We start from the raw sequence: 25,636 nt of genomic DNA on the forward strand, positions 1-25,636 counted from the left end.
ATGGCAGCCACCGAGAGCTCGCTGCGCGACTATGGCATTGCTGCCCCCCACGGCCCCAATGTTGACGGCGACCATGTGGCTACCCGCGACTTCCACGAAATGAACCCCAACGAGAAGGGCGTCTTCGACTTCCTGCTCAAGCCCGACGACAGCTTCGATGCCTCGGGCAAGTACTGGGCCGACATGGGCATCATGGAGCGTCTGAGATTCGTGTCCAGCGTCGACGCAGCTGAGGCCAAGAAGGAGACGAGCCACTTCTGGTCCATGTTCAAGACGTCGGCCGCCCGCTTCAACGGCGCCCTCGCTCCCATTGGCTGGCTGATGGGTGCTTTCACCCTTTGGTCGTACTATTTCAAGAATTGCATCATCCCTGGCATGGGCCTCCTTCTGGAAGGGTAACATTTCCTCTTGGCGTAACCGCTTGGCTGCAGCTAACCTGTTTCAGATATGTGCTGTTCTCCATTGGCAACGTCAGGCCTCTGCTCGAAGATACTTTCGGCTCGTGCTGGAAGACGTATGAGATCTGCGACAAGACCTGGACCCAAGCCATCGACTACCTGGAGATCTGCGGTATCATCGTCGGCCAGATCCTGGTCGGCATCATCGGCGATTGGCTCGGCCGCCGCTGGGGCCTGATCCAGGACGCCATCATCATGTTCGTCGGTCTCGTCATGCTGACGGCCGCCTGGGGTCTCACTCAGAACGGCTGGATCATCTGCTACGTCTGGGCTTTGTTCTTCTACGGCATCGGTGTCGGCGGAGAGTACCCCATGACTGCCACCTCGGGCATGGAGAACGCCGTCGGCTCCGGAAAGGTGTCCACCAAGGAGGACCGTCTGCACCGCGGTCGCAAGGTCACCAGCGCCTTCTTGATGCAGGGCTGGGGCCAGTTTATCAACGTCGTCATTCTCATGGTGCTCCTCCGCATCACCCACGGCTACAGCGGCCCGCCGTACGCCAAGTCCGACGCGCAGTGGACCTACCGTGTCTCCTTCTTCATCCCGGCCGTTGGCACGCTGTGGCTGGTGTTCCACCGTGCCTACAAGATGAAGTCGGCCGGCAAGCAGCTCGCGATCCAGAAGAAGAAGCAGCACGTGACGGGCTACGACACCGAGTCGCTCAAGCTCACCTTCAGCTACTTCGGGCCTCGCCTGATTGCGACGGCGGGCGCGTGGTTCGCCAACGACGTCTTCTTCTACGGCAACAAGCTGTTCCAGAGCCAGTTCATCAAGGTGATTACGTCGAGCAAGGACGTGATGGTTACCTGGCAGTACAACCTGATCAACGTCGCCGTCTCCCTGGTCGGCTACTACGCGGCTTCTTTCATGATCGACAACAAGCTTTGTAAGTGCCCGTGCTGAATGTGTAGCGAGCGAGCGAGTTGCTAACGACGACGCAGACGGCCGCAAGTGGATGATGATCATTGGCTTCCTGCTCGACTTCATCCTGTTCGTGATTCCCGCCTTCAACTATGAGTACTACACGTCGCCGGCGCACATCCACGAGTTCCAGGCCATGTACTTCCTGTCGTCCTTCTTCAACCAATTCGGGCCGAACTCGGTGACGTTCCTGGTTGCGGCCGAAGTGTTCCCCACTCCCATCCGTGCCACGGCCCACGGCTTCTCGGCGGCCATGGGTAAGATGGGCGCACTGCTCGCAGCGGTGCTGTACAACTATATCGACACCCAGACCAAGTTCTATGTGGTTCCGTGGTTCGGCCTGGCCGGTGCGCTCCTGACCTGGCTGTTCCTGCCCGACACGACCGGTCTGGATCTCAAGGAGCAGGAGAGGCGGTGGACGTACATCCGCGCCGGTCGCGAGCAGGACTACCACGGCATCGCCATCCACCCCAAGCACCTGTCGGTGTGGGAGCGCTTCCGCGGTGTCGGCAAGAACTACGACGCCGACGCCGATTACAAGCAGCGCGTCGAGGAGATGCGCGGGGACTGGGAGGACTGGCAACAGCGCAAGTTCGAGGAGGAGCAGAAGGGTAACGGGTACGACCTCGGCGACGACAACGACTTCAGCGAAGACATTTCGTCGTACTTCACGCGGACGGCGCGGTCGACGCCGATGCCGACGCCTCAGATCCCGACGCTGGAGAAGCAGCAGAAGGCGACCAGCCCGAGAATACAGGCGGCGAACAGTTCGGAGAGCGAGAACGAGAAGCTGGAGATATAACACGGCACGGATGGGTTGTGATGATTTGAAACCAAAAAGCAGCGCGGGGCATGGCGCCATTTTCATGGGTATATATCTTAGAGTAATGAACGATTCCACGATTCCAGGAACACAACCAATTGGCGACCTGCTCTTATGTGTGTGGCGCGGCCTGGACCGAGCAATGAACGAAGTGACGCAGCGGTGCCAGGGAGGTGTGGCTTGACTTCCCTTCTGGGGAAGACGGATTGCGAGCAACAAGGATTGCCATTGGGCGTCGGTCAGATTGAAGGGATTACGTGCAGCTTGCCTAGAAACCATCGGCCCCAAAGCCTCAACGGCAGCAGCTGGACGACGTTCAGGAGACACTACGCCCTCGGTACAGGCACAACAACACCGCCCGTCCGCACCCACGACAGCGCACCGCCTCTGCCGCTGCCACTCGTTTGACAGCGCGTCACTTCCCAACACGCACATGACGCCCTACTCACAATTTCGCATCGCCACAACGCGCTCCGCCGGCCGCCCCCTGCGCGGCGAAGGCTGAAACAACGGGAAGGCCGGCCGCCAACCAAGCCGAAAACGGGGGCGGCAGCCAATCGGACGAACGCCAGCGTGTTTCAGCATGGACGTGACCCCTGCCCCAGCGTGGCCCGAGGCATCAGCCTTAATCCCCAGACCTCATTAAGCCCATGCCCACTCTCTTGTTTTTAAAAACAACCTACCCGCTCTTTCCTCGCTCTTCTCCTCTTCGCGCCTGCTGCCTCTGTTCTACGCTCGTTCCTTGGATCCCTGGTCATCCAATTTCTGTCCTTTATTGAGAGTTTATCCAGTGCTGCTGCTGTGCTCCACCACGATCTCTACCATCCCCACCTTCGTTGGAAAGAAACTCTCCCTTTCTTCGTCTGGACCGCCGATTCCCAGGTTCCCTGGAAAACGCTACACGAAAGAAAAGCAAAAGCCACCAACGTTCCATCCGTTCTCCGGAAGAATAAACCCATAAACAACAAACGACCAAAAAAAACCAAAACACCCCTTTCAACCAAACCAAGATGCGCTCCTCGACCTTCCTCCTCTCTGCCTCGGCCGCCGCCGCTCTCCTGTCCACCGGCGCCCTCGCCCAGAACGCCGACAACTTCGCCGCCGACACCATGCCCGACGGCTACGCCTACAGCTACGAGCGTTCCTCCGCCGTCGCCTCGGCCACGGCCGCCGCCACCGCCGGCTACTCCGCCTCCGTCGGCAGCGGCGTGACATCTTCCGGCGACGCGGGTAGCGACTCTTCCTCGTCGTCCGACACGTCCTCGTCGGCGGACTCCTCGTCGTCGTCGTCGTCCGAGGCCGACTCCTTCCTCTCCGACACCATGCCCGACGGCTACAGCTACACGTACACGGGCGACAACGCGTCCCCGGCCACCACGGCGCCCCTCGGCACCCCCGCGGCCGCGCACTCGCACACCGTCGCCAACGCCGGTTCTTCCGCTGCCGCCGGTACTACCGGCACGGGCACCACGGCTGCGCCTGCCGTCACGACCGGCGCTGGCAGCAGCGGCTCCGGCAGCCACAACACGTCGGACAGCAGCGCCAGCGCGACTGGCAGCGCGAGCGGGACTGCGAAGAGTGCCGACAGCACGAACAGCACGAGCAGCGGCATGTCGACGAAGACGAGCGCGAAGAGCGGATCCAGCTCGTCTGCGACCGCCACGAGTGGTAGTGATGGCTCGAGCAGCAGCAGCGGTTCGTCGAGCAGCAGCAGCGCTGCGGCGTCTAGCTCGGGCGCGGCGATGCCGGGCGCTGTGATTAGCACGGGGGCGGTGAGCGGGGCTGTGTTGGCTGTGGCGGGGTGGATGTTGGCGATTTTGTAAGGTGGGGAGGAATGTGTGTTGAGGATGTGTGTGTTCGTCCCGTCCCTCTTTCTCCTGTGGAGGGAGGGGAGGTTGAAACGCACCCCCTGGGGGGAAAGAAGGAAGTGTTGTTGTATTGTTTCGTTGGAAAGTGTCATGGCTTTTTGGTTAATTCGTCGTTTTTCTCTCCTCGTCTTTCATATTCGGGTCTTCTTCTCTCTTGACTGGGAGGGGAGCATATGTGTGAGAGGGAAGGGAAAGGGCTTGTTTATACCTTAACTTCTACTGTATATTCTTGGTTTTTTTGGGGCGCCGCACTCCTGATTTTTCTTAGTCACCACCATCAACCCCTTTGACAGAGTGTGTTGTTGTTATTGTTGATTGTCCATGATACAAACGAAAAGGAAAAAAACATCATCATCGTCGTCGTCGTCGTCCGGTTCCGCGGTCATCAGACCCTTGGCGGTCGTTGCAGTTCCCTCCACACCCCTCTACCTCCATCCCCTTTCTCTCACTCCTTCCGCCAACCAGTCGGTCGGCTCCTTGGTTTCTGACGAGATGCCGCCGGCGGTTTTGCGCATATCTAGAATTGATACTAGTATAACAACAACTACTACATTTATCACGATACTTATCTGCCTACTTCCAACAAAAAAAAAAGCAATCCATATATCTTACTACAACACAAGCGGAACCCTCATAAACAAACCATCATCCCCAGCGATCTTCGACACGGAGATGACTCGTGCGAAGAAGCGATCAGCACAACAGCATCCTTGGCAAATAAGATACACAGTCGAATACGCAGTTGGCTGCGCGGCCCAATCGCCAAGCGCCCGTCTACGTCATCAACTTCAGCTCGACCGGGTCAGGTCAGCTGTCCGACTTGGTTAGTGGGTGCGACGGTGCCACGACGGTACTCTGCATGTATGTTTGGTGATGCTCATCACATCATCCTCGGCATCATCGGGGGAGAAGAGAGAGAGAGACGGGAGGCTGGGTGTGTGTCGTCATCGTCGTGATCAGCTGCTGTGCCTGCCGACGCGACGCGACGCAACAACATGATCGTCGGTGTGCTGGACGAGACGCTCATCATCATTTCGCTCGGGCGCGCGCGCAAGACCCAAGACCGAGCGCAAAAGGGGAAAAGACCTTATGCAACGCGTGTCCAATCAGATCTGCCGTTGTCTTTGCTAGGAAGGCGGCGAAAATCATGGTGAAGTGGTTGGCCGATTAAAGGGAACAAAGAATCCAGCACTTTTGACATTGTAACGGTTTTCTTGATGAATTTCATCTTCTCGGATTTCGATGATTGCATCTCTATCGTCGCTTTCATACATGTGTCTGCCTGCTAATGCAGGCTAGCTACGTACCGTTCGCCCACCTAACTTCGTTATCCCTCCTCGCCCCTGTCTTCCGCATAAAACGGAAAATGTAGACAACTGAACTGCAAGGCCACAAGGTATCTCTCAATGCCAAAGAGGAAGAAAAAGAAGAAGAAACGGCGAAAGTAAGGAAATTAGAGAAACCAAGGAACAATAACCCGGTAGTACAAAGTAAGACCAATGGCAGAATCTCAGATGTTGGGGAGAAACTGCAGCGCGCGGGATCTATCCCAATGGATGGTTGATGCGACCCGCGGCGTGAAGTAGAAGAAGGGAGAAAGTCGTATAAACGACATGTCTAGTAAAGAGTTTGCGGTCGTGCAACGGTGAAAACGAGCAAAACCATGCGTGAAGGGAGTAAAGAAGAAAAGGATCCAACGTGAGCGGCATGCAACATGAACGGGGCAAAATCGCTAAGAAAGCAGAAAAGGGGACCCCAACCGGTAGAAAGAAGTGTCCAATGAGGAATGAAAAAAAGTGCCCTCATCCAACAGGCCTCCAATGAAGAAATCTCACTCAAGACAATGCGCCAAGTCGTCTATGCCGCCTGCTCATTCTTCTCATTTCGGTCGTCTTGCTTCTGTTGCTGCTTCTCTCCTTGCTTCTCCTGTTGTTGCGCCAACTCTTCCTGCTGCTTCGCCAATTCCTCTTCGTGTTGTGCTTGGAACACCATTTGATCCGCGGGATCGGTGTCCTTGCCGCGGAACCGGCCAACCTCTCCGGTCATCCAAGCCTTGAAGCCGTCCCACCAGCCGGCATTGAGACGCTTGCTCAGCTCGCGGTACGAGTACATTTCGCCCCAGCAGTCGCGGCCCCACTCGCAGCCGGCCATGTTGACGAGGAAGTCGCGGTCCTGCTCGCTGTAGTGGATGCGCGGGTCGAGGCCGTTGTCGGAGCAGGCGCCCGGCGGGAAGGCGTTGACCTTGCGCTGGTGGATGAAGGCCATGTTGGACCGCACCCATGGCTGGTTCTGGTACATGTATTCCAGCGCATCCTGCTCCTTGTGCTCCCATTGCATGTGTTTTTGTTCGTAGTGGACCGGGTCCCACCAAATGTCCATCAGTCGATCGGTCCATGCGCTGCGGCGGACGAAGAAGGAGCCGAGGTTGAAGCCGCCGCAATCCTGCGGCACAATGAGGTTGATGGATTCGGGCTTGCCGTCACCGTCGGCCGAGAGCGATGTAGGGTCGAGCCACTCGTCTGTGAGAGGGTGCGAAATGTTGAGGGGGTTGTATTCGTTGACGTCGCGGTAGGTGCTTTCCTGCAGATCCTCGAAGATGTGCTTCTGCAGCGAATACGAGGGCTCCATGATGAAGGTGTTGAGATCGAGCCACCAAAACCTGCAGTCTGCCGTCAGCACATAAGAACCGAATGCTCTTCAGGTTCCATCCTTACCATTCCGCCTTGGGATATTTGCGCATGGCGTTCCGAATGGTGTCGACCTTCTCCCAGCTCTCGCGCCATTCGTGCGCATAACGCTTCTTGGTGCTCATGTCGACGATCTCCAGTTCGTATCCCCACCTCCGCGCATACCTCTTCTTGTTCTTCACGCTGTCGCGTTCAATGGCCCATTCGCGCGGCCCTTTCCACTCCATGACACCACCACCCACGTTCGCAGCCAATATTATAACGTACTTGCTTCCTCCGCCGAGCGCATGGTTGTAGACATTGTTGAAAGCTGCAGCTAGATTAGAACTTGGCGGATTCGATTCGATTGCAAGAGCGGGAAGTGCTTACGAGGTAGGTATGTGAGCGCGAAGAAGAACAAGACGGCCAGGACCAGGACGAAGCGCAACTTCATGAAGCGCAGCCTCCCAACTATCCATGAGGGAACGCCGCCCAGCGCGCCCGTCTTCCGCGGCGCCCACTTGTTGCGCTCGAGCTTCTCCTTCTCGGCGGACGCGCCGCTGGGGGTATGGGCAAACGGAAGACCCTGCGATAACCGGCGCAGGTGGTTCGAGAAGAAGCCGCCGCTGCCAACGCCGCCGCCGCTGCGGGGATTGAAGCGCGAGCCGTAGCCGCGCACCTCGTCGCTCCGGGCCTGGGCAGACCCCCAGGTGACATTGTGGCTTCCGTTGGTGGTGGTGAAGCTGCCGCCGACGCGCGGGCTCACGCTGCCGCTGGCGTAGGGCGAGGGCGTCGTCAGTCCCGGGCTCGCCCAGCCGCCGCCCGGTTGGGGCGACGGCGAGCGCGACAGCGACATGGAAGTCTGCGTGGTCGGCGTCGGCAACAGGCCCTGCGAGGTGGCCTCGACCGGGGTGCCGGGAATGGCGGGGAGCGGCTGGGCAAAGCCGGTGCGGGCGGAGGTGGCGCCTTGTCGTGCGTCTCGGTACTGCTGCTGGGCTTGTTCGGTCTGCTGGAGCTGCAAGTTCGGAGGGCCCTGAGCAGACGAACGCCGTCGCCGGTGGCCGGACGGGAGCGTGGTAGTGGAAGTTGGAGAAGCCAGATTGGCGACTTGGCCGCACCTGGGCGGATTTATTGGGAGAGATATAGGGCTAAATGTACGAAGGGAGGGCCCTCGGCGGCGGGGCTAGGATAAGGTCGGCGCGCGATCTGGCGGGCTCGAGTGTTGGCTGCAGCAGAGGGGCGGAATTGGCCGTGCTGATGGGCGCGACCTTGGTTCGCTCAGGTGGTGGCAGTCGTGCAATACGATTGCTTAGGGTGGCTGCGATGCGAATAGCTCAGGGTCACAGTCGCAGGACAGGGATGTGTGCGCGGAGGAGCGAGGCGGCTGCGAGGGCGCGGATTCAGGCCGGCGTCATGTCAGGGCGGCGCAGGTGTCGCAGCAGTGCAGTGAGAGAGAATGGATGAAGCAGCGCTGGCCGATCTGATCTGGCTCCAGCCAGAGGCCAACGGTGGGCGGCGGAGATTAGGAGCTGCCCGCTTGGCAGCTCGCCCGTCCCGTCCATGGCGGAGCGATTGCGTGCCGCTCGCCTTCTTCACGGCAGAATAGCTGCACCTGGGCCAGCACCCCTCGCCGCCCTCGTATCACCGCTTACATACTGTGCGATGGCACCTCGGCTGCGCCCGCGAGCCCTTGCGTGGTGGATCAGCCGTACGAGCCTGAGTGAAGACACGTCGCGCGCTGCGATCGCCGTCGCCGTGACCGTCACGCTGGAGGGCGTCCGCTCCGCTGCCAGGGCGCCGAAGATGAGGCGAGATGAGTCGGCACACCGCCCGCTCAATCTTCTCCTTTCGACGACTCTCCAGTCGCCAATTTCGCATCTGCGTCCGGCTATCTGCGTCGACTGCCCCCCTCCTGTAGCGAGAGCGTAGCGTCCACCGCGGGGCGCCGAAGGATCGAATTCTCAGTTCCTTCCTCTTCGCTTCCACGGCCTCTTCACCCCCGAAACGGCAGCTGCGAGGGCCGATCACGACGATTGCTCGTGGTGACGGCCCGCCGGCCTCGATCCTCCCCGCAAATCAGCGCGCTGAAACGAGCGCACTGGAGCTCGTCTCGCGCGATCGACGGCGGAGCATGGCGAGACTCTGCTGGGCGAGACCGACGGGCGTCCGCCGGTGCTGACGACGAACCGAAGAAGCCGCGCGACAGCAGTCGACCAGCTGGCGGCGATGGATTTGCCAGCACGACGGCAGTCTGGCGTGCTGCTGTCCGTTCAACGGCTCAACGGTTCCATGGCTCGCGCAGGGTGACGAGGCGGCCGACGCGGACGGCGGAAGATGCCTTGTTGTGTATGAAGTTGGACGACTCGTTGCTAATGATAGCAGGTTAGCGCCGAGTGCGGCTCTTGGGACTGCATCGAGTGGCTCGCGGGCGCGACGGCCTTTGCTGGCGCCCGGGGACGGCTAGGCTGCACAGGGCATAGCCGCTGCTCTGGCCGGCCTGATCAACGCCGGCATTCTCGCCAGGGCGCTTCGAGAGCCAACCAAATGGTAAAACCTCAACGAAGCTCCCGCCAGGCCTGCCCACGACGCCTGCGAGATGATCGTTCGTACCGCTCCACCAATCGCGCGTGCTGTTCGCGCTGTACAGTACCTGCTTTGCGGCGCCCGCAATCAGTTCCGAGCGTTAGGCTGTTGCACCAATGTACTTTTGCTTTGGCCCACCCGACGACGGCCATTGCGTGCTCTGTTTCCGTCTTCTTCTTCTTCCTCTGTTTCTCCATTCACTTCTCAAAAGTTGCCGCCTCTGTTTCTCTCTTTCGTTCACCGCGTTGACGCGCTGTTGCCTTGTTATTGTTCCTATTGTCTCTGCCCCGGCCCCGTCTTAGACAACAATAGAAGCCCCCAGTGTTTCGGGCTCCCAAAAGCGACCTGCATTTCCTGCGACCATGTCTTCTTTCGACCTCTCATAATCCATTATTCTTCCTTGTCGCCGACTCGACGCCCTTGTCTGACACCCGACTCAAACCCTCCTGACTCGAAGCCCCCAAAGTCGGGTTCTCGCGGCTACTATGGCGACTCTCAACCCAGGAACCACTTACGCGAACTCAGACTTTGTTGACGGAGATTCCAAGATCCAAAGGGTAACGCGTTTCCCCGGTGCTGCCGACTTTCGATCGCCAGCACAACCGCCAGCAGGTCTGGACAGCTGGCAGGCCCAATCCGGGGACTTCAGGGCTCCTCCTCCCTACGAAACATCCCAGGTGGACGATGCGATGGAGAACCAAGGCGTTGCGGGAGGCTACCACCCGTCCCAAAACTGGGAATACGATGCTTCGCGTGTTGCTGCAAGGAACGCCTTCGCTAAGCAAAAGAGGTTGTCGTCGCATCTCAACAAGTCAAAGTCAAAGAGAAGGAACAAGCCCTTCGGCCAGACCATGAGGCCCGCTATCGCAGTGGACACCAACTACACTCGCCACCGTGGGCCTGCGCCGCGTCAGGTCTTTCCTGCTGCCGTTGGGGGGTTATTCGCTACAGGCAAGCCTGGCATGGTATCACCTGAAGAGGACAAGGCCCCGAGCAAGTTTAAGTGGCTGGGACTGGTGAAATCGGCGTCGATGCGCAAGTTGAGACCCGATGACAGGAAGGAAAGCTTCGAAAAGTTGGCTCCGACTTACGAGCTGCAAGAGAAAGCGCCTCTTCCGGAGGATGACGGCTACCGCTTCAAGGCGAAGACGATGCGCAGGAACGCTCCGGAAGTCAAGCCAGAGACAAAGCCAGTGATGGTACCATTTGTCCCAGGCCCTCCCCCTGATCTTCCGATTGCCCACATCAGACTACCCGAGACCCCGGAAGAGACACAGCCTCCGCGCATGAGCCCTCTCGATGTGTCTCCATCTGATCGTCCCATCACCATCGGTTTGACGGTATCACCGGAACAGGTTTCTGAACATGACACGCCTCAATCTGTGCACTCAAGAGATTTCCTGGACGTTCACTCTGCCGGTCGTCAAAGATCTCCCAGCCCCGGCTCTGCGGAGACGCCTACTATCATCGTCACCCCTGCGAGAGAGAAGGCTGGCTGGCTGTTCCCCACTATGGACAACAGGCCTCGTCCCGCGTCGAGTGTCTACTCCCGAGCAACGAACGCGTACACGGTTTACAACCCCAGTCGAGAGCACATTCCCCCTGTGCCTGCAATTCCTGCGAGCTTCGAAATTAGGAACGACAACAGCCCTGGGGGAATCAGCACTGCGAATGGATTTGTGATCTCCGAGACTCCATCTGAAGCTGCGCCGCCCCAGCCCGCGGTCTCTTCGAAGGCGCAAGAGATTGCGAACACCAAGAAGCCGCGCGTGACTTCTGAAGCCACCCTTTTCGAAGAAGATAATACTCCTCAATCGGCAGGATCCCTCAGAGGCCCTACTGGCCTGTACATCGACACAAACATTCCGCCAACGCCGCATCGTTCTCGAGGATGGTGGAACGTCATCACTACGCCGTTCGAATTTACTCCGTCTCGATTCCGGTTCGCTCCCAGCACGCCTAGCGACGCGAGCACTCCGATTATGCCCATGCTTCCATCGTTTCTCTCTCGCTCGCCAGACCTGCGCCGTAACTTCTCTGCGAGATCAAGGGCAGCTCAGACCCCACAGTCATCTTCAACGGCCTTCAGTCCGGCGAGCTGGGAGCGATCGTCGTTGGACGAGTCGCCGGCGAGAACTCACGACGACTTGGGAATTTCGACGGTTCGATCGCGCGAGTCTTTGAACAGGTCTTATCAGCCGGAGGGTGCCCAAAGCGCGATCAGCGCCAGCGACAGGGAAATCCCGGTCGCCCTCGGACAAGGATTTGAGCCTAAATCGGATTCTAACACGAACCCCGCGCCACCCAGCCACTCTCACGACAGCAACAATGCCTTTCACTTTTCCAGCCACTACCATTCCAACGGCGTGCCTTTTTATCGGGACGAGGACTTTGTGCGACGCGACACCGTCCGTAGTACAGACACAACCCCTGTGGTCGCTGTAGCGTCGCTGGGTACTGTCCTGTCTGCGCGCGCCGTGCACGAACCTCACAACCTGACCGACACGCCTCGCAGCATGAACGCCTATGTGGAAGACGCGCCAGCCGAGCCGCGGGCGGCTACTGCTGCAGCTACTCCCCGGCGGTCGACTTCGACCCGCCGGTCCTCTCGGCCGCATGACATCTCGATGCCTGCGCCTGCAGGTGTAATCCCCTCCAGTCGGCGTACTTCGGCAGATGTTCCCTATTCGAGCCGCCGTGCTTCCGCAGAGACCCCCCGCTCAAATCAGCACGCCGCAGCAGGGTTCCCCTACTCGAACCACAGGGCGGCCGAGGACATCCATCCAAGCCAGCGTGAACAGGCGCCTGCTCCTTACTCTAATCCCCCTGCTCCGGCACAGGCCCCCTACTTCCCACCACCACCGACACAGGTACACCATCATCACCAGCATCATAACTACTTCGCGCAGGAGCCGCCCAGCTATGGGAATCCCAATGAGCCGCTCGAAAGAGGAGGAACCCGGAGGCCGTTCCCTGGAAGCCCTCACTACACGGAGAAGCCACAAAAGGCTCCTAAGGCTCCCAAGGCACCGCGCCAGAAGGGGGCTGGAGGCTATTGGTCCCTCTTCTCCAAGGCTGCTAAGCACGACCCTAGTGACCCATTGGCAAAGAAGAAGAAGAAGAGGAGGTGTTGCTGCTGGTGCTTCTGTATCACGATCCTCCTAATTCTCCTAATCATCATGGCTGCTCTCCTCGGAACCTTGCTGCCTAGGAATAAAGGTAGCGACGACAGCAGTTCTAGCACTGGTGGATCTTCGACGTCGCCGGATGGCAGTCCCTCAGCAACCAATGTCCCTGATACGCCTTCGGTGTGGTTGAACTTGACCGGCTTTCCCCCGATCCCGACGGGGGTCGCGACAATTGCTGAGCCCGACAACAGCTATGAGGAGAGCGGATGCGTGTCGCCGGAAACGATGTGGAGCTGTGCGGTGCCCAAGGAGCAACAGCAAGACCTGGAGCCGAACGAGCCCAACCAGCCAAACTTCAAATTCCAGATCAAGTTCGTCAACGGCACCATCTCCAACACGACGGCATTGCAGCCGACGAAGACCAAGCGGTCGATTCAGCACAGGAGGTGGCTCAACTTCCTTCGGACTCGCGACGAGCCCACGCCTTCTCCTTCGGCCCCCAGCCACGAGGATCAAGCCTTTCTGGGTAACACGACGGACGGCGCTTCGTCTCCGTTCGCGGGCGAAGACACCCCATTTTTCATCTCTTTCCTGAACGGCGATCACGTCTCATCGAAGCGCCTGGCCAAGAGGGCCACCAACGGAAGCATCGCGGACATAATCCCGGCTCCGGATGTCGCGTCGGACGGCACCGCGGCGGCGGCGAACCTCCTGTTCTTCCCGGCCAACCAGCCGCTGAAGCTGTACAACCGCGGGGCGGCGGACGAGCACTACGGATTCTACAACTACTTCGACCGGTCCATCTTCCTCAAGAACAACATCGCGGTCAACAGCACCGACACGGGCGAGATCCAGGCGGACCGCGACGGCGGGTCGACCAAGGACGCGGCCAAGGTGCGGTGCACGTGGCGGCAGACGCGGTACCTGGTGCAGATCTGGACGCAGTCGAGCGGCAGCAAGGCGCTGCTGGCGACGTCGACCAGCTCGGGGGCGGCAGCGACGGCGTCGTCGGGCGTCGACTTCGACCGGCCCGGCTCGTTCCCGTACCCCGTCACCATCACGCTGGACCGGCACGGCGGCAACATCACGGAGAAGATGATCTACTGCTACGGCATGGACGACGACGGCAAGATCATCGACGACTCGGCCAAGCTGCAGCTGGAGAACCGCGACTTTGGCGGCACGCTGGTCAACCCGGCGTCGGGCCCGTTCGGCGACGTCAACGTCACGCTGGCCGATGGCGGGCCGGGTGGCATCGACGGCGGCACCGGCGGGTGTGGGTGTAAATGGCGGAACTGGGAGAATGCGTAGCTGATGATTTGTTTTGCTTTCGTTGATTCTTTATTTTTGGATAATTTTTTTTTTGTTCAGCTCCAAGTTGGATACCATGAGGGGACGATGCAGATGATTGCCAGGCTTGGCATTGTAATGTACCACGAAGACATGGAAAGCTCAGGCTCAGGAAAGCCGTAGAAAATTAGCATATTAAACGGTTTATCACGAATTGATCGAGTTCGCGGTGATTGCTTTGCGGCGGTGCAGTGAATACCTGTTTTGCGCGCGTGTCTCACTAAAGCGGAACAGGCGAGCTGTCCCTCCGCAAGACACCTCCGCCTTCCTCCGCAATACCTACCCACCTTCACCCCCGATGCCACGACCACTCTCGTCACCGTTTCCGCCATGACCAAGCACTTTTGGGCCCTGCCCGCAATCGTCCAGCTCGTGCTGGCGAGCCAGGCATCTTTCAGCGTGTTGGACGACCTGCTCGCCTTCCCGCAGGTACGTGGGAAGCTATCGTCGTTGCTGTTGCGCGTGCCGAGCTGCGCAAGCTGGCATCAACCGCAACAACCACCACGGGCGGGCGCCGCCACGACACCAATTGCCGCACACAGACAACTAACACGCCGGCGGCACCGAGCAGTACCAAATCGTCTTCACCGATTCCGCCATCGCCGAGGACTACGCGCGCTCGCTGCACGCCGCGTCGCCGTCGAAACCGCAACAACCGCCGCCCATCGCCGACGCCAACGACGCCGACGCCGACACCGCGCAGGCCACCGTCGAGCTCTCGCACCACCACCAGCCGCGCCCCGACGACGACAGCAACAATGCCGACAAGCACTTCCGCGGGGGCGGCGGCGGCGACAACGCGCCACCGCACGCCGATCCCTTCAAAGACTCGACTCGCAACAACGACGACTCCTCCCCCTCCGACGACGAACTCGCCGCCGCCTACGAACTCATGACGCTCAACGCACAGCCCTACCTCTGCCGCATCCCCCTCGTGCCCGCCGCGGTCCCGGACAACAGCACCGATGACACCGACGACCACAACACGGCGGCGTCCAGGGCCGACGAGGAAGCAAAGGAGCTGGCGCGCGCGAGCGACCGCGGATGGGAGCTGCTGCGCGGCATGCAGGGGAACTGCATCTACTTCCTGAGCGGGTGGTGGAGTTACAGCTTCTGCTATAATGACGGCGTCAGGCAGTTCCACCAGCTGCCGCCGAGCCGCGGCGTCCCCGTGTATCCGCCCGTCGAGGATCCGAATGTGCATAGTTTTACGCTGGGGACGTTTCCGAAGGAGGGAGGGAGGGGGGCCAATGCCGGGAAGGACGGTGGTGCGCGAGGGGAGGGTGGTGTGGGTGAGGAGGTGGATGACGAGGGCGTGCCGGTGGAAGGCGGGGCGGGTAGGGAGAGGGAGAGGGAGAGGGAGAGGGAGAGGGAGGAGACGGGCGTCGCGAGGCTGGAGACGAAGGGCGAGACGAGGTATCTCGTGCAGAAGCTGACGGGCGGCACGACGTGCGACTTGACGGGGAAGGAGCGGAAGATTGAGGTCCAGGTACGTGACCCAGAGAGAGAGAGAGAGCAGCAGACGTACGAAGAGAAGAGTGTTGGAAGCTAACCGCGCCAACCAACGCAGTTCCACTGCCACCCCAACACGCCCGACCGCATCGGCATGATCAAAGAGGTCGCGACGTGCTCGTACCTCATGGTCATCTACACGCCTCGCCTCTGCAACGACGTCGCCTTCCTCCCGCCGCAGGAAAACCGCGCCCACGCCATCTCATGCGCCCCCATCGTCTCGTCCGGCGACGTTGTTCCCCCCTCCAATACCCCGCGTGCTGGCCGCCGTCACAAGTCAAACCCCAACCACGTCGTCCAACAGCAAGCCTCCACCCAAACAGACATCGAGCTCCCCGACGCCCTCAAGAACCCGGCCACCGGCGAGGACAACACCGACCACGCCCAACAACAACAAGACCAACACCAACAAGAACAACAAGCAACCACCCCACCACTCCCCACCATCGGCGGCATCCCCGTCGGCGCCCAACAGCTCGTCGGCTCGCCCGGCCGCGTCATCGAAAAGTCAGCCGTGGCAGGCGGCACGGGCAAGACGACTCTCTTGGGTGTCGTCGCGCATTCCGACGGCGCCGGCCGCCCGCCGCGCACCATGGACGCCCACGAGCTTAAAAAGTTGAGGATTGATGATGTTGGTGAGGTCGAGAAATTGAAGGCCCAGCTCGCGAGATGGGCGGGCCGGAAGGCGTGGCGGTTGGAGCTCGTCGAGACGCCGAGGGGGAGGGAGTTTAGGGGGATTATTGAGGAGGATGGGGGGGATGATGAGGGGGAGGATAGAGAGGGGGAGGATGGGGGGAGGGATGGGGAGGGCCAGGGCCAGGGCGAGTGGGAAGAGTGGGAGGGGGAGGGGGAGTGGGAGTGGGTGGATGATGATGCTGAGTGGGATCGGTGGGGTGCTGGTGGTGGCGAGTATGGTGAGGATGGTGGTGGTGGTGGTGGTGGCGATGATGGTGGCGATGATCGGGAGGCGGGCGGGAGTGGTGGTGGTAGTGAGGAGGTGTATCGGGAAGAGCTGTAGAAATGGGGGAAGTCTTTTTTTTTTTTTTCTCAGTGTCGTCGGTGGGGAGAGGGGGAAGAGAGAGGGAGGGAGGGAGAGAGAAAGGAAGAAAGAAAAGAGTAGTGCTATCGTTGCTAGTTGGAATTCTTATATTGTACAGACGCTGCGCAGCATCTTCTTCTTCTGGCTGGGTTGTTGTGGTCTTTCTTGGCGTTTTTCGTTGATGTGGGGGTTTGAATTTATTGTTTATTGCGTGGTGTGAAAGATGGGGGTCTGAATGGGGGTGATTTGATTCAGGCTTGTTTGCTTTATTTATCAAAGCCACAAGAATCGTTGATGGTAAGCGACGAGTGTTGCTTCCCCAAAGCGCGTGGTTTGTAAATTTACAGGCTGACCGCGGAAGATACAATTCGTCTAGCAGATGGCTGATAGGGGCGCTGCAGTCTTTCTCTTTGTTGCACACTGTCCTCAGGACTGAGTATGACAGACGGTTGAAAAGAGCGCGGGTGGGCCCAAATGGCTGTCTTCTCACGGTCACGGTTACCTAAGCGGATAATGTGTAGCAGTGACGAGGCATTACGTCAAAGAGTGGTACGCACAACGCAGGCACGCAAGGCAAGGCAAGTCACAGCACCATCCCAAGAATTACGGGCTTTCTTTAAAAGCAAGGTGTTTCAAAGATATCACGTCCCAACATGGACGAGTCCATTAGACGCGGCCGCTCTAGCTCGGATTGGTAAGGGAGTTCAAGACGAAGATCTCCCGCCTATCGGTACCAATGATGATGCCGATCTGGCCAGATTGAGGTTCATTGACGGGCTTGTTGGAGTCGAATATGAGACGGAATCGCCGGACCGTATGCAATCAATGGCCAAACAACCGGCTAACAACGGCGAACAGAGTCCACCTGGCGACGGAGGGCTGAGAAGAGTTGGCCATGACGTACGTGGCCATGAGGGCAACCGGTACGCGAGCCTGATACGAGATGACGGGGGAGATCAGGATACCAGAATTCGACTCGGAGCCTCTGATTTGATTACACGTAAACTCTTACCGGAAAGAAGTTGGCGGCAAACATGGATCAATGCGTTTAGGAAGCCTCAGTAATCTCAAGAGGGGTTTTTTTTTTTTTTTTTTTTCGTAGAATAGTACGAAGTTGAGTGTCTTGTCAACTGTTCTTGCTTTTGGACGACAGAATCAAACCTTGCAGGTCTCAATTACACAGGGCTCGCGATTGACCTGGTTGACAAGCGCAAAGTATTTTCTTGCTTTGCAAAAAGCTTGTTCAAAGTAAGTAAATCCGGTATGGATATGTTTATTTTATTCACTGAATGGATCGTAGGTTCCCAAAGCGCATGGAGTGTAGGTTTAGATGTCATCAATCTTCCCATACCGCAAACTGTCGACTTGAATGAGTAAGACCGAAGAGAAGAAGAAAAACGACCATTGTAAGGAAAGATATGCTCATCAGACTCACGAAGAGCGGCCGAGGTCGCTGCTCGCTCTACTCGATCCAGAACTCTGTGACCTTCTGTTCATCCGCTCTGGCTATCCATTCACCATCCATGATTCCCGGTATGTAAGTTTCCCCAACGAATAGGAAAGTGTGTTTCCCTTGCAGCGGCCGCAGGACGAACGGATCAGAACATCCCATGAAGAAGCACACCACGTCTCCTTCTGCCACCTTCTCCGGTGCCAGGCCGAGGAAACCCTTTTCGGTAACAACAAACGCCCTACCAGGGAGCAAGCGGTTTACTCGGTGACCGTAATCGATTACTGATCTTTTCTTGCTCTTCTCAATAGTCACATCTTCCCCTTTGATCCAGGCCCCGTAAGCCTGGGCGCAACTCGTCAACACATTCCCCTGGTCGTCTCGATAGCTCCCACGGGACAAAGCATTGCCGAATGCTTCATCCAGGTCCTCTCGGCTCCCATAGCCCGTTGCCTGCTCGCGTGCAAACCCCTTCCAACTTTCGCAGGTGCTCTGATGCCCGTCCGCATCGACCCGCACCCGAACCGCGGAGACGGTGTCCGCCACGACGCCCTTCAGAGCCAGAGTCTTGAGGTCGCCGGAAAAGCGCGCCAGCTGAAGCTCCACACCAGGGTCGCCACCATCACTACCACCCGAAGCTCCCTTCTCCTCGTCCATCTTCCACGGCAGCGCCCCCGCCCGGTCGTCGAGCCAGGCGTATCCCTTCCGCTCCTCCTGCCCGTGCTTCGGCAAGATCGACCATATGTCCCGTCCCGCCCCTTCCCGCCTACGGATGAAGTGCCAGCGTACCTTCTTCGGCCGCGACCAATCCCTCGCCCACGACGACCTTTCCTCGTCCTTTTCCTCGACGCCGCCCATGGTGTGCAACGCCGCCAGCCCATTGCCCGGCGACGCGATCATGTGCGCGCACACCTCGACCTGCAGCCGCGCCAGCGGCTTCGCGTAGTCGGCCTTGACACGCGCGCGGTCGTGCGCCGTCGCCAGCCCGAGCAGCGCGAAGACGCGGTCAGCGAAGAGGCTGCACTCGAGCTGCTCCGTCATGGGCATGGCGAAGACGAGGGGCCACCCGCCGCCTGCTGCCCCTGCTGCTGCCGCCGCGCCTCTTCCTCCTCCTTCTCCTCCTCCTTCTCCTCCTCCTCCTCCTCCTCCTCCTCCGCCCGCTTCCGCCTCCGTCGTCACTGCGCGATCGTCGTCGCCGTCGCCGTCGTCGTCGACCAGCAAACACGCCCGCAGTGCGTCCCACTCGCGCATGCACGACGCCATGTAGCACCGCTCGAAGACGTCGCCGCGCGCGTTGCCCAGGTTGCCAAAGACGAGCGCCTGGCGCAGGCGCACGATACGAACAAAGGGGATGGGCGAGCGCGCGCCGACCTTGGCGACGGGGCGGCGCGACAGCAGCGCCTCCTGCAGGATCCAGAGGCGGCGGAACCACGGGCGGCTGAAGAAGTGGCGGAGGGCCGGGAAGGAGGTGTCGGCGAGGGTGCGAGCGGCGGCATCGTCGTCACTGTCGGTGGTTTCTTCGTGGTGCCGGAGCAGGTAGTCTACGATTGCGTTGTCGTCGGCGCCCTCCTCGTCGTCGTCGGAGGAGCCGGCCTCCTCGCCCAGCCAGATCCACGTCTTCGCCGCCCCTCGGAAGATGTCGCCCATCATCTGCACCTGCGCGCCCTTTTCGGCTGCGTCCGTCTGGTTGATGCTGAGCGCGTCGACCCAGAGCGTGCGCGGCCGGCCGACTTCGCGCCGTAGGTGCACGAGCGCGCTGTGCAGGTTCGTCGTCACGCCGATTTCTTCATCGCCCGGGAACGTGACGTGGTGGAGGTGCTGCGGGTCGCCCCAGGCGTAGGAAAGCGCCTCGTAGTGCGGTCGGCCGGCGAGGCTGACGGTGTCGAGCCGGCAGCGCAGCGGCGCGGTGCGCGGGCCTGGTTGCAGCTGGAGCAGCCGGATCTGGCCGTCTTGGAGCGGCTGGAAGACGGTGCTGGAGCGGATGCTGGGTGGGTCCATCGTCGGATGCGGACTGGGTGGGAAGGATGGTGGGATGGCTGGTGGAGGGGTGGGCGCGAGCGCGAGCGCGAGAGAGAACGGAGGGTGGATTCTGGGCGGCTGGATTGCGGTTTTTGTCCAGAGCTACACTCGCGGACGTAAGTGAGGGGTCGGCCGACACCGCCGTCGTGCACTTGCCTGGACGTGGGGATCTGTTTGCTTTTCGATGCGGTCAGCTGCAGTAAGTAAGCCCTACCGAAGCATTCGTTCACTTACAGATCATGGCCTACATGCACGTAACTTGCCAATTATCAGCTGCAGAATTCTCGTCCAATCGAATCTTACGCCCGTATGCTCTCATGCTTCAATATCAATTACTCAGCTTTCACATTACAAAAGGGATAGGAGATGTCTCTATGTAGGATCGTAATTTGTTAAAGTCGCAGAATCATCCAATTGATAGGAACCCGAGGAACAGAAACAAATTAGCTCGCCGGGGCAATTCGTTCACCTTGATGAACGACGAGGAGTTCCTCTTTGACTTTCAAGATCACCCGGAAGGGATGCAGTGCGAAGCCCCACCGTTCCCACTAGTTCGGCAGTGCCATCTACATTTTACCAAAACCTGGGTTCGGGAAATTTCGGATTCCCTCTAACTTGGGCTCCTTTCTGGCATCAAGCATAATATTTACGCGGAAAAAGCAATATGGCGTAAGCTAAAGCTTGCTTTTATTCTTCCCTTTTTTTTTTGAAGCCTGGTCTTGGCCTCGCTCACATCTCAGCCCCCTCCCCACCCAACTTCTATTCTCGGAGGAAAATGCGGATACGCATGACGTGTCATCCTGCATGTGTGCCTGTACTTCAACAAATGTGGGCTAATCGCTGGAGCTGAAAGTGATAATCATGCAGCCATGCTGCAATTTGCTTAGGTCGCTATGTGGTTAGTTGACTTTTGCGCGCTAACTTTTGCGCTCCACCATTCAGCGGCGGTTCACGCCTGTAGATCTTGCCAATCTCGGACCACGGATAAAGATCTATAGACCTGTGAAGAGATGGGGAAAGGTTTCACTATCATGCGGCCCGATTGGGCTCAAACAAACAAAGGACGTAGGACGGTACGCTGTACTATACGCCACAACCAAAGCCAAACGTATATTTAATGTCTTGGAAACTACCAGGAGCATAACTTAGAGCCTGAGTGTTCCGCGTATGATTTGGCCACTTACCAAGAAGGACCCCCGGCCAAGACCTGGCTTGAGTGCTCCACAGCCACTGCAGGAGACAATGAAACGTGAACTGTCTACAAAGCTGGTCAAGACTTTCATCAATTACACCAGTCACTATGAAATGAAATGAATTGGCTTTGCATTCCCTAACCAGGAAGGTACGCCTCCACCGTGATCTCCACATGAGGCGCCGGTTGAAGCAAAGGAGCAACCACAATGCCCGTCCACGCCGGCTTCGTACTCTCCGGATAGCTCCCCGCCGCACCATGACCGAATCAATCAAGCCTGGTGTCTGTATCTCCAGCGTCGTGATCTGAAGACCCGATCAGCTCGGCTCCGCCGTCGCCGGGTGGCTGCCAAGCGTCTACTGAGAGCACCCGCCTTGTACACATACTCCCACACATATTCCCCAGACCAGCAGACCGGAGCGCCCTCTGTACGTTCTCAAAATCGTCTTCGACCTCGGCGGCAAGATCGGTCGGAACGGTTCCGCCGTCTTTGAAGCCAACCCGCCCGCCGATCACGACGGTTCTCGCATTTGGCGGGATGGCGACGGCGTTTCATCCTTGTACATGTCCCCAGCCCAGATAGAAAATTCGACACTCTGGGTAGGAGCACTGATTAGTAGTAGAACTGTTTAGACTACAAGTCAAAGACGGAATGCTACATGTTAAAGTGTTTGAGCGACGGGTTTGTGGGATTGAATGCGGGGAGACCCTGTTGAAATGCTTTCCGGACAAGGCCGAGTCCTTGAGGCTGGTGCCGTAGGCCCAGCGACGGTGGAGGTCTTTGATCGTCCCTCCTTTGAGCGCTTGGGTCCACCATGCAAGCGTAACGCTGTCTGAGAACGCAAAGCGAAGTGCGGTGTTGGCTATAGCTGAGAGCATGGATAATAGGACAGTAGGTTGGACCGGATACCGTTCAGATGGCCATGTGTCGATATTGAAACTATCCGATGACATGAGAGTTACAACTGCACATATAGCGCAGCAAATACTCAAAAAGAGTGCCGCAAAGCAAGGTACTGGCATGCGTCTGACAACTTCCCGTCGCCATGAACGGTCATCGAGCAATACGCTGTAAGACCTGGGCGTCATGGCCGTGCGTTTGACGAGAGAGAAGATGAAGTTAGTATATCGAGGAGAACACTGTAGCGTAGTAGAGGGGATGAGTGATGGGGGGATGGAAAGAGCGAGGCCACAGGCATGCGATGTGAGGGTGGAGTATGGCTGGGGCCGCAACGCCCAAGGCAGCACGGTGATACAGCAGATACGGAGAGAGAATCAGCAGCGTGAGGCCGAAGGACGCTGAGTGAATACCAAAGATGACCCCCTTCTATCTGTTGGTCGACCACTCACTTCCACAAGCCTTAAGAGACCTGGCGCTTGAGTCTTGCACAAGCAATTGCTGTTTCACGGCCGACGTAGGTTGTCGCTTGTGCATACCACCATGGAGCTCATGGTGTATAATCTCTCTCGTTCCCGCCCCACTCGCTGCGCCTCCGCCGTCCGGATTGCGAGCGTCCGGACCGGCGTGATCAACGATCCCGATGCTAACAGTCGGCCGTTCAACTGGAGAGCGCCCAATTCTTTCACGAACGGCAATGCCCTCAAACCGATCTGTTTTGCATTCTCCCCGTCCACAAGCTCCAGGCGGCGATCCAAGACGTACAGCCGATGACCGGGATCCCCTCAACCTTTCGCCCTCCCTCGGCGGCCGGCCACAAACCCCCGTCCAAACTACCTACCCGAAGTAATGCGAGCGGCAATGCGACGGTTCGGCAGCGGTGGTGGGCTCAAACTGGACCTGAATCTCGCCACACCCAGGCCTCGTACACTGGTCTGCGCGTCTCCCATCAGCACAAACAACAAACCGAAACACACACACATGTGACTTACGATTGACGCAAAACCTCGACTTATGCGCCTGCTCGCCCGGACACGTCGCCACCCCGCACTTGTGTTTTCCGCAGTACTTGGAGCCGCGGCCGCACTCGTCCGCGCACGCCGCGCTGGCGCACTTGTGGTTGGCGCAGTACTCGGACTCCCGCACGCGCGCCTTCTGGCACGTGAGACGGGTGCATTTGTGATTGACGCACAGGTGCGAGTTGGAGCGGGCGCACCGCCCGCTCCAGCAGCCGCGGACGGTGCATTTGTGGCTGTTGCACTTCTTCGACCGGCCGATGCGCTCGTTGCTGCAGCTTTGCGTGGTGCATTTGCAGTCTGCGGTGATAGGTCAGTGGGTGAGTGAGTGAGCGGCCGGGGTCGGGTTGGGGAGTCGGGGGTTTGGTACGAGATGTGCACCAGGATGAACCGTCTCTGATTCGCGGGTTGCTGCAAGCGTTCTCGTTGCACGTATCTGAGTTGTCGTGGTCAGTTTTGGAAGAGGTGTCGGATGGGCGTAGATGCGATGAGTAGAGAAGCCGATCTGGAAAACCACGACTTACGTTGAGCGCAATAATTAATTGATTTGCCCGCCCGTGGGTTGTTACAAAGATGACACCGATCTATCTGTATGTTTAGTTTCCGTGGGGATAATTGTATGGCCGAGGCCAGATGAAAGGCCCTTGCGAGCCAGTAGCAAGCTTGGGGGGAACTTACGCTCTTTGCAATAGGGTTGAGAGGTGGGATTGTCACATTCCTTCGCTTTACACTGGTTGGGCATGGCGGATGTCCAACAAGATTCGGCCGATACTTTTCCCCTCGTAGTGTGTTCGAAAACAATTTTCAAATCGATTTATTGCCCGATCCTCTCACAGCGAAAGAGGTTTGGCAACAAAAGAGAAGTTAAGAGAAGATCGACTTACTAACTGATTTGCGACAAGTTCTAGAGCTCTTTATGACCATTCTTAAGTATGCGCGGCTGCGGGGTAATTTACGTGGCTACATATCATAGTTGGATGCCTAGCGTATTCGAGCAGGAAGTGTGTTTGACTAGGCAATTTGCCATCCAATAGGAGAGCCACATGGAGCCGCTGAATAAACTTTCAGCTGAACCGGGATCGCGGAAACCTGTTTGTTATTTTTTTTTCTAGCCGCAAACGGGTGTTGGAGCATGCTTACGCACGCTTTGTACATCGCACATGTGTTGCGGATTCGTCCGTTTGCATCAGAGCTGATGCAGGTTCACCAAGATGCATATATTACATTCACCTTGATTTCTATATTCATTTGATAATTAAAACGGATATGAGTAGTGAGCCATTTAAAACAGTAAGAGTAGCAAGCCCATACACTAGCTGGTAGCAATCTTGAGCTTATGGTAGTTGAAAGCGCCCAAAAATGTGGCTTCCATCTCGCTCCAGCCAAACCATCAACAAGCCCTCCACCCATCTGCCATCGAAGATGCCCCGACCCAACCCCTCCGCACGCCATAAAAGCACATCTGCCAGATAGTCAAACACCCTCTAAGACGACTAACAGCAGTCAAGCGGTCGTGCAGGCCACAAGAACCACACACCCCTGGCGAAACGTTTTGACTGCGCGTAAACCTTATCTGGACGTCACCCTCCCATTCAAACAGCCAATCAGCAAAAAAAAAAAAAAAAAAAAAAAACTTTCCATATCCTCGCCCACAGCAATACAAAAAATAAACAGCAAGACAACCATAGTAGATCCATGGGCTGAAATGTCGGGTTGCTAGGCCGAAAGCGGAGGGGTTCGCACAAGTTCCCTTACCTCAAGCCGCAAAAGTCGGAGGCTTCTCCAAACGGGTGGAGTAGTGGCGAGCAGAGAGGGAGAGAGAGAGAGAGAGAGAGAGAGAGAGAGAGAGAGAGAGACAACATCTTTCAAAAATATGCCCATTTCATTCCACTATATCTCTGCCCTCAGAAGCCCGACCGACGAACGAACCTCTTCGCCACCATACTATATAAGTATAACCACTACGATCACCACCACCACATCTCCTCTCCTACCACCACGGATATCATCATCATCATCACCGTCGTCATCAACAAACACCTCACCACACGCCACGCGCTTTCCATCCACCACACACCAAGATAGTGCTTGCTCCATGTACGCCGAAACAACCAAAATAACCCCAAAAAAAAATAACCGGATACCCCAAGGAAAAATAGGAAATAGATAGATGGAGACGCTTGAGAAAGAGTAAAAGAAAAGACCAAGAGACGACGAAGCCAAAAAAAAAAAAAGAGAGCATTAAATGAGGCAGGCAGGCGTGTGCAACGATGACGACAAGAATGCCAAAAACGTGAAAAGAGAAAAGCAAGCTCCAGATGCGCCAGCCAACTCCCGTATCCATCCTCTCTCTCTTCGAGCGTACCCGCGTGTGCTTTCCAAGTGTGGTTGGTGTAAACATGTACGCGTAGAACGTTGGATTGGAGAAAGAGAGAGAGAAAAAAAAAAAAACACCAGATACGAAAAGATGATGAGTGTAGAAGAGAAAAAGAAGAAAAAAGAAAGGAGAAAAATCAAGATCTATGATGATCAGCCCCCCTGATATGATTTTTGTTCAAAAGGGAAGTGTGGTATCGCACCATCTCTCGTCCTGCGTTACCATTTTTTATGCATGCATGCGTGCGTCCTCTCCCTCGCATGTTCCCCAGTCCGCAGTCATGCTTCGTTGCAAGAAGCCCGATTGTTCCATTTGGAAATTCTGCTCTACCTTTGC

At 57.8% G+C, this 25,636-nt stretch overlaps 6 protein-coding genes across 6 annotated transcripts; 4 read left to right on the plus strand and 2 right to left on the minus strand.

Annotated features, from left to right (window-relative positions):
- On the plus strand, positions 1-2,181 carry SLS55_009759 (uncharacterized protein; the record flags this gene model as incomplete). Its single annotated transcript, XM_066781154.1, has 3 exons — positions 1-395; positions 446-1,344; positions 1,400-2,181. The coding sequence occupies 3 exons, from the start codon at positions 1-3 to the stop codon at positions 2,179-2,181; spliced, it is 2,076 nt and encodes a 691-aa protein (XP_066628156.1).
- Positions 2,182-3,212: 1,031 nt separating this feature from the next.
- SLS55_009760 (uncharacterized protein) lies at positions 3,213-4,025 on the plus strand (the record flags this gene model as incomplete). Its single annotated transcript, XM_066781155.1, has 1 exon — positions 3,213-4,025. One exon carries the CDS (start codon positions 3,213-3,215, stop codon positions 4,023-4,025), a length of 813 nt encoding a protein of 270 aa, XP_066628157.1.
- Positions 4,026-5,927: 1,902 nt separating this feature from the next.
- Positions 5,928-7,190, minus strand: MNN10 (alpha-1,6-mannosyltransferase; the record flags this gene model as incomplete). Its single annotated transcript, XM_066781156.1, has 3 exons — positions 5,928-6,729; positions 6,785-7,067; positions 7,127-7,190. The coding sequence occupies 3 exons, from the start codon at positions 7,188-7,190 to the stop codon at positions 5,928-5,930; spliced, it is 1,149 nt and encodes a 382-aa protein (XP_066628158.1).
- Positions 7,191-9,804: 2,614 nt separating this feature from the next.
- On the plus strand, positions 9,805-13,758 carry SLS55_009762 (uncharacterized protein; the record flags this gene model as incomplete). The annotated part of the gene is made up of 1 exon (XM_066781157.1): positions 9,805-13,758. One exon carries the CDS (start codon positions 9,805-9,807, stop codon positions 13,756-13,758), a length of 3,954 nt encoding a protein of 1,317 aa, XP_066628159.1.
- Positions 13,759-14,127: 369 nt separating this feature from the next.
- Positions 14,128-16,327, plus strand: YOS9 (Protein OS-9; the record flags this gene model as incomplete). Its single annotated transcript, XM_066781158.1, has 3 exons — positions 14,128-14,226; positions 14,369-15,286; positions 15,368-16,327. 3 exons carry the CDS (start codon positions 14,128-14,130, stop codon positions 16,325-16,327), a joined length of 1,977 nt encoding a protein of 658 aa, XP_066628160.1.
- A 1,483-nt stretch (positions 16,328-17,810) lies between these two features.
- On the minus strand, positions 17,811-19,796 carry SLS55_009764 (uncharacterized protein; the record flags this gene model as incomplete). Its single annotated transcript, XM_066781159.1, has 1 exon — positions 17,811-19,796. One exon carries the CDS (start codon positions 19,794-19,796, stop codon positions 17,811-17,813), a length of 1,986 nt encoding a protein of 661 aa, XP_066628161.1.
- Positions 19,797-25,636: the final 5,840 nt, after the last annotated feature.

The sequence above is a fragment of the Diplodia seriata genome, assembly GCF_021436955.1.
Source record: "Diplodia seriata strain FDS-637 chromosome Unknown scaffold_11, whole genome shotgun sequence".
In the NCBI taxonomy this organism is placed as follows: domain Eukaryota; kingdom Fungi; phylum Ascomycota; class Dothideomycetes; order Botryosphaeriales; family Botryosphaeriaceae; genus Diplodia; species Diplodia seriata.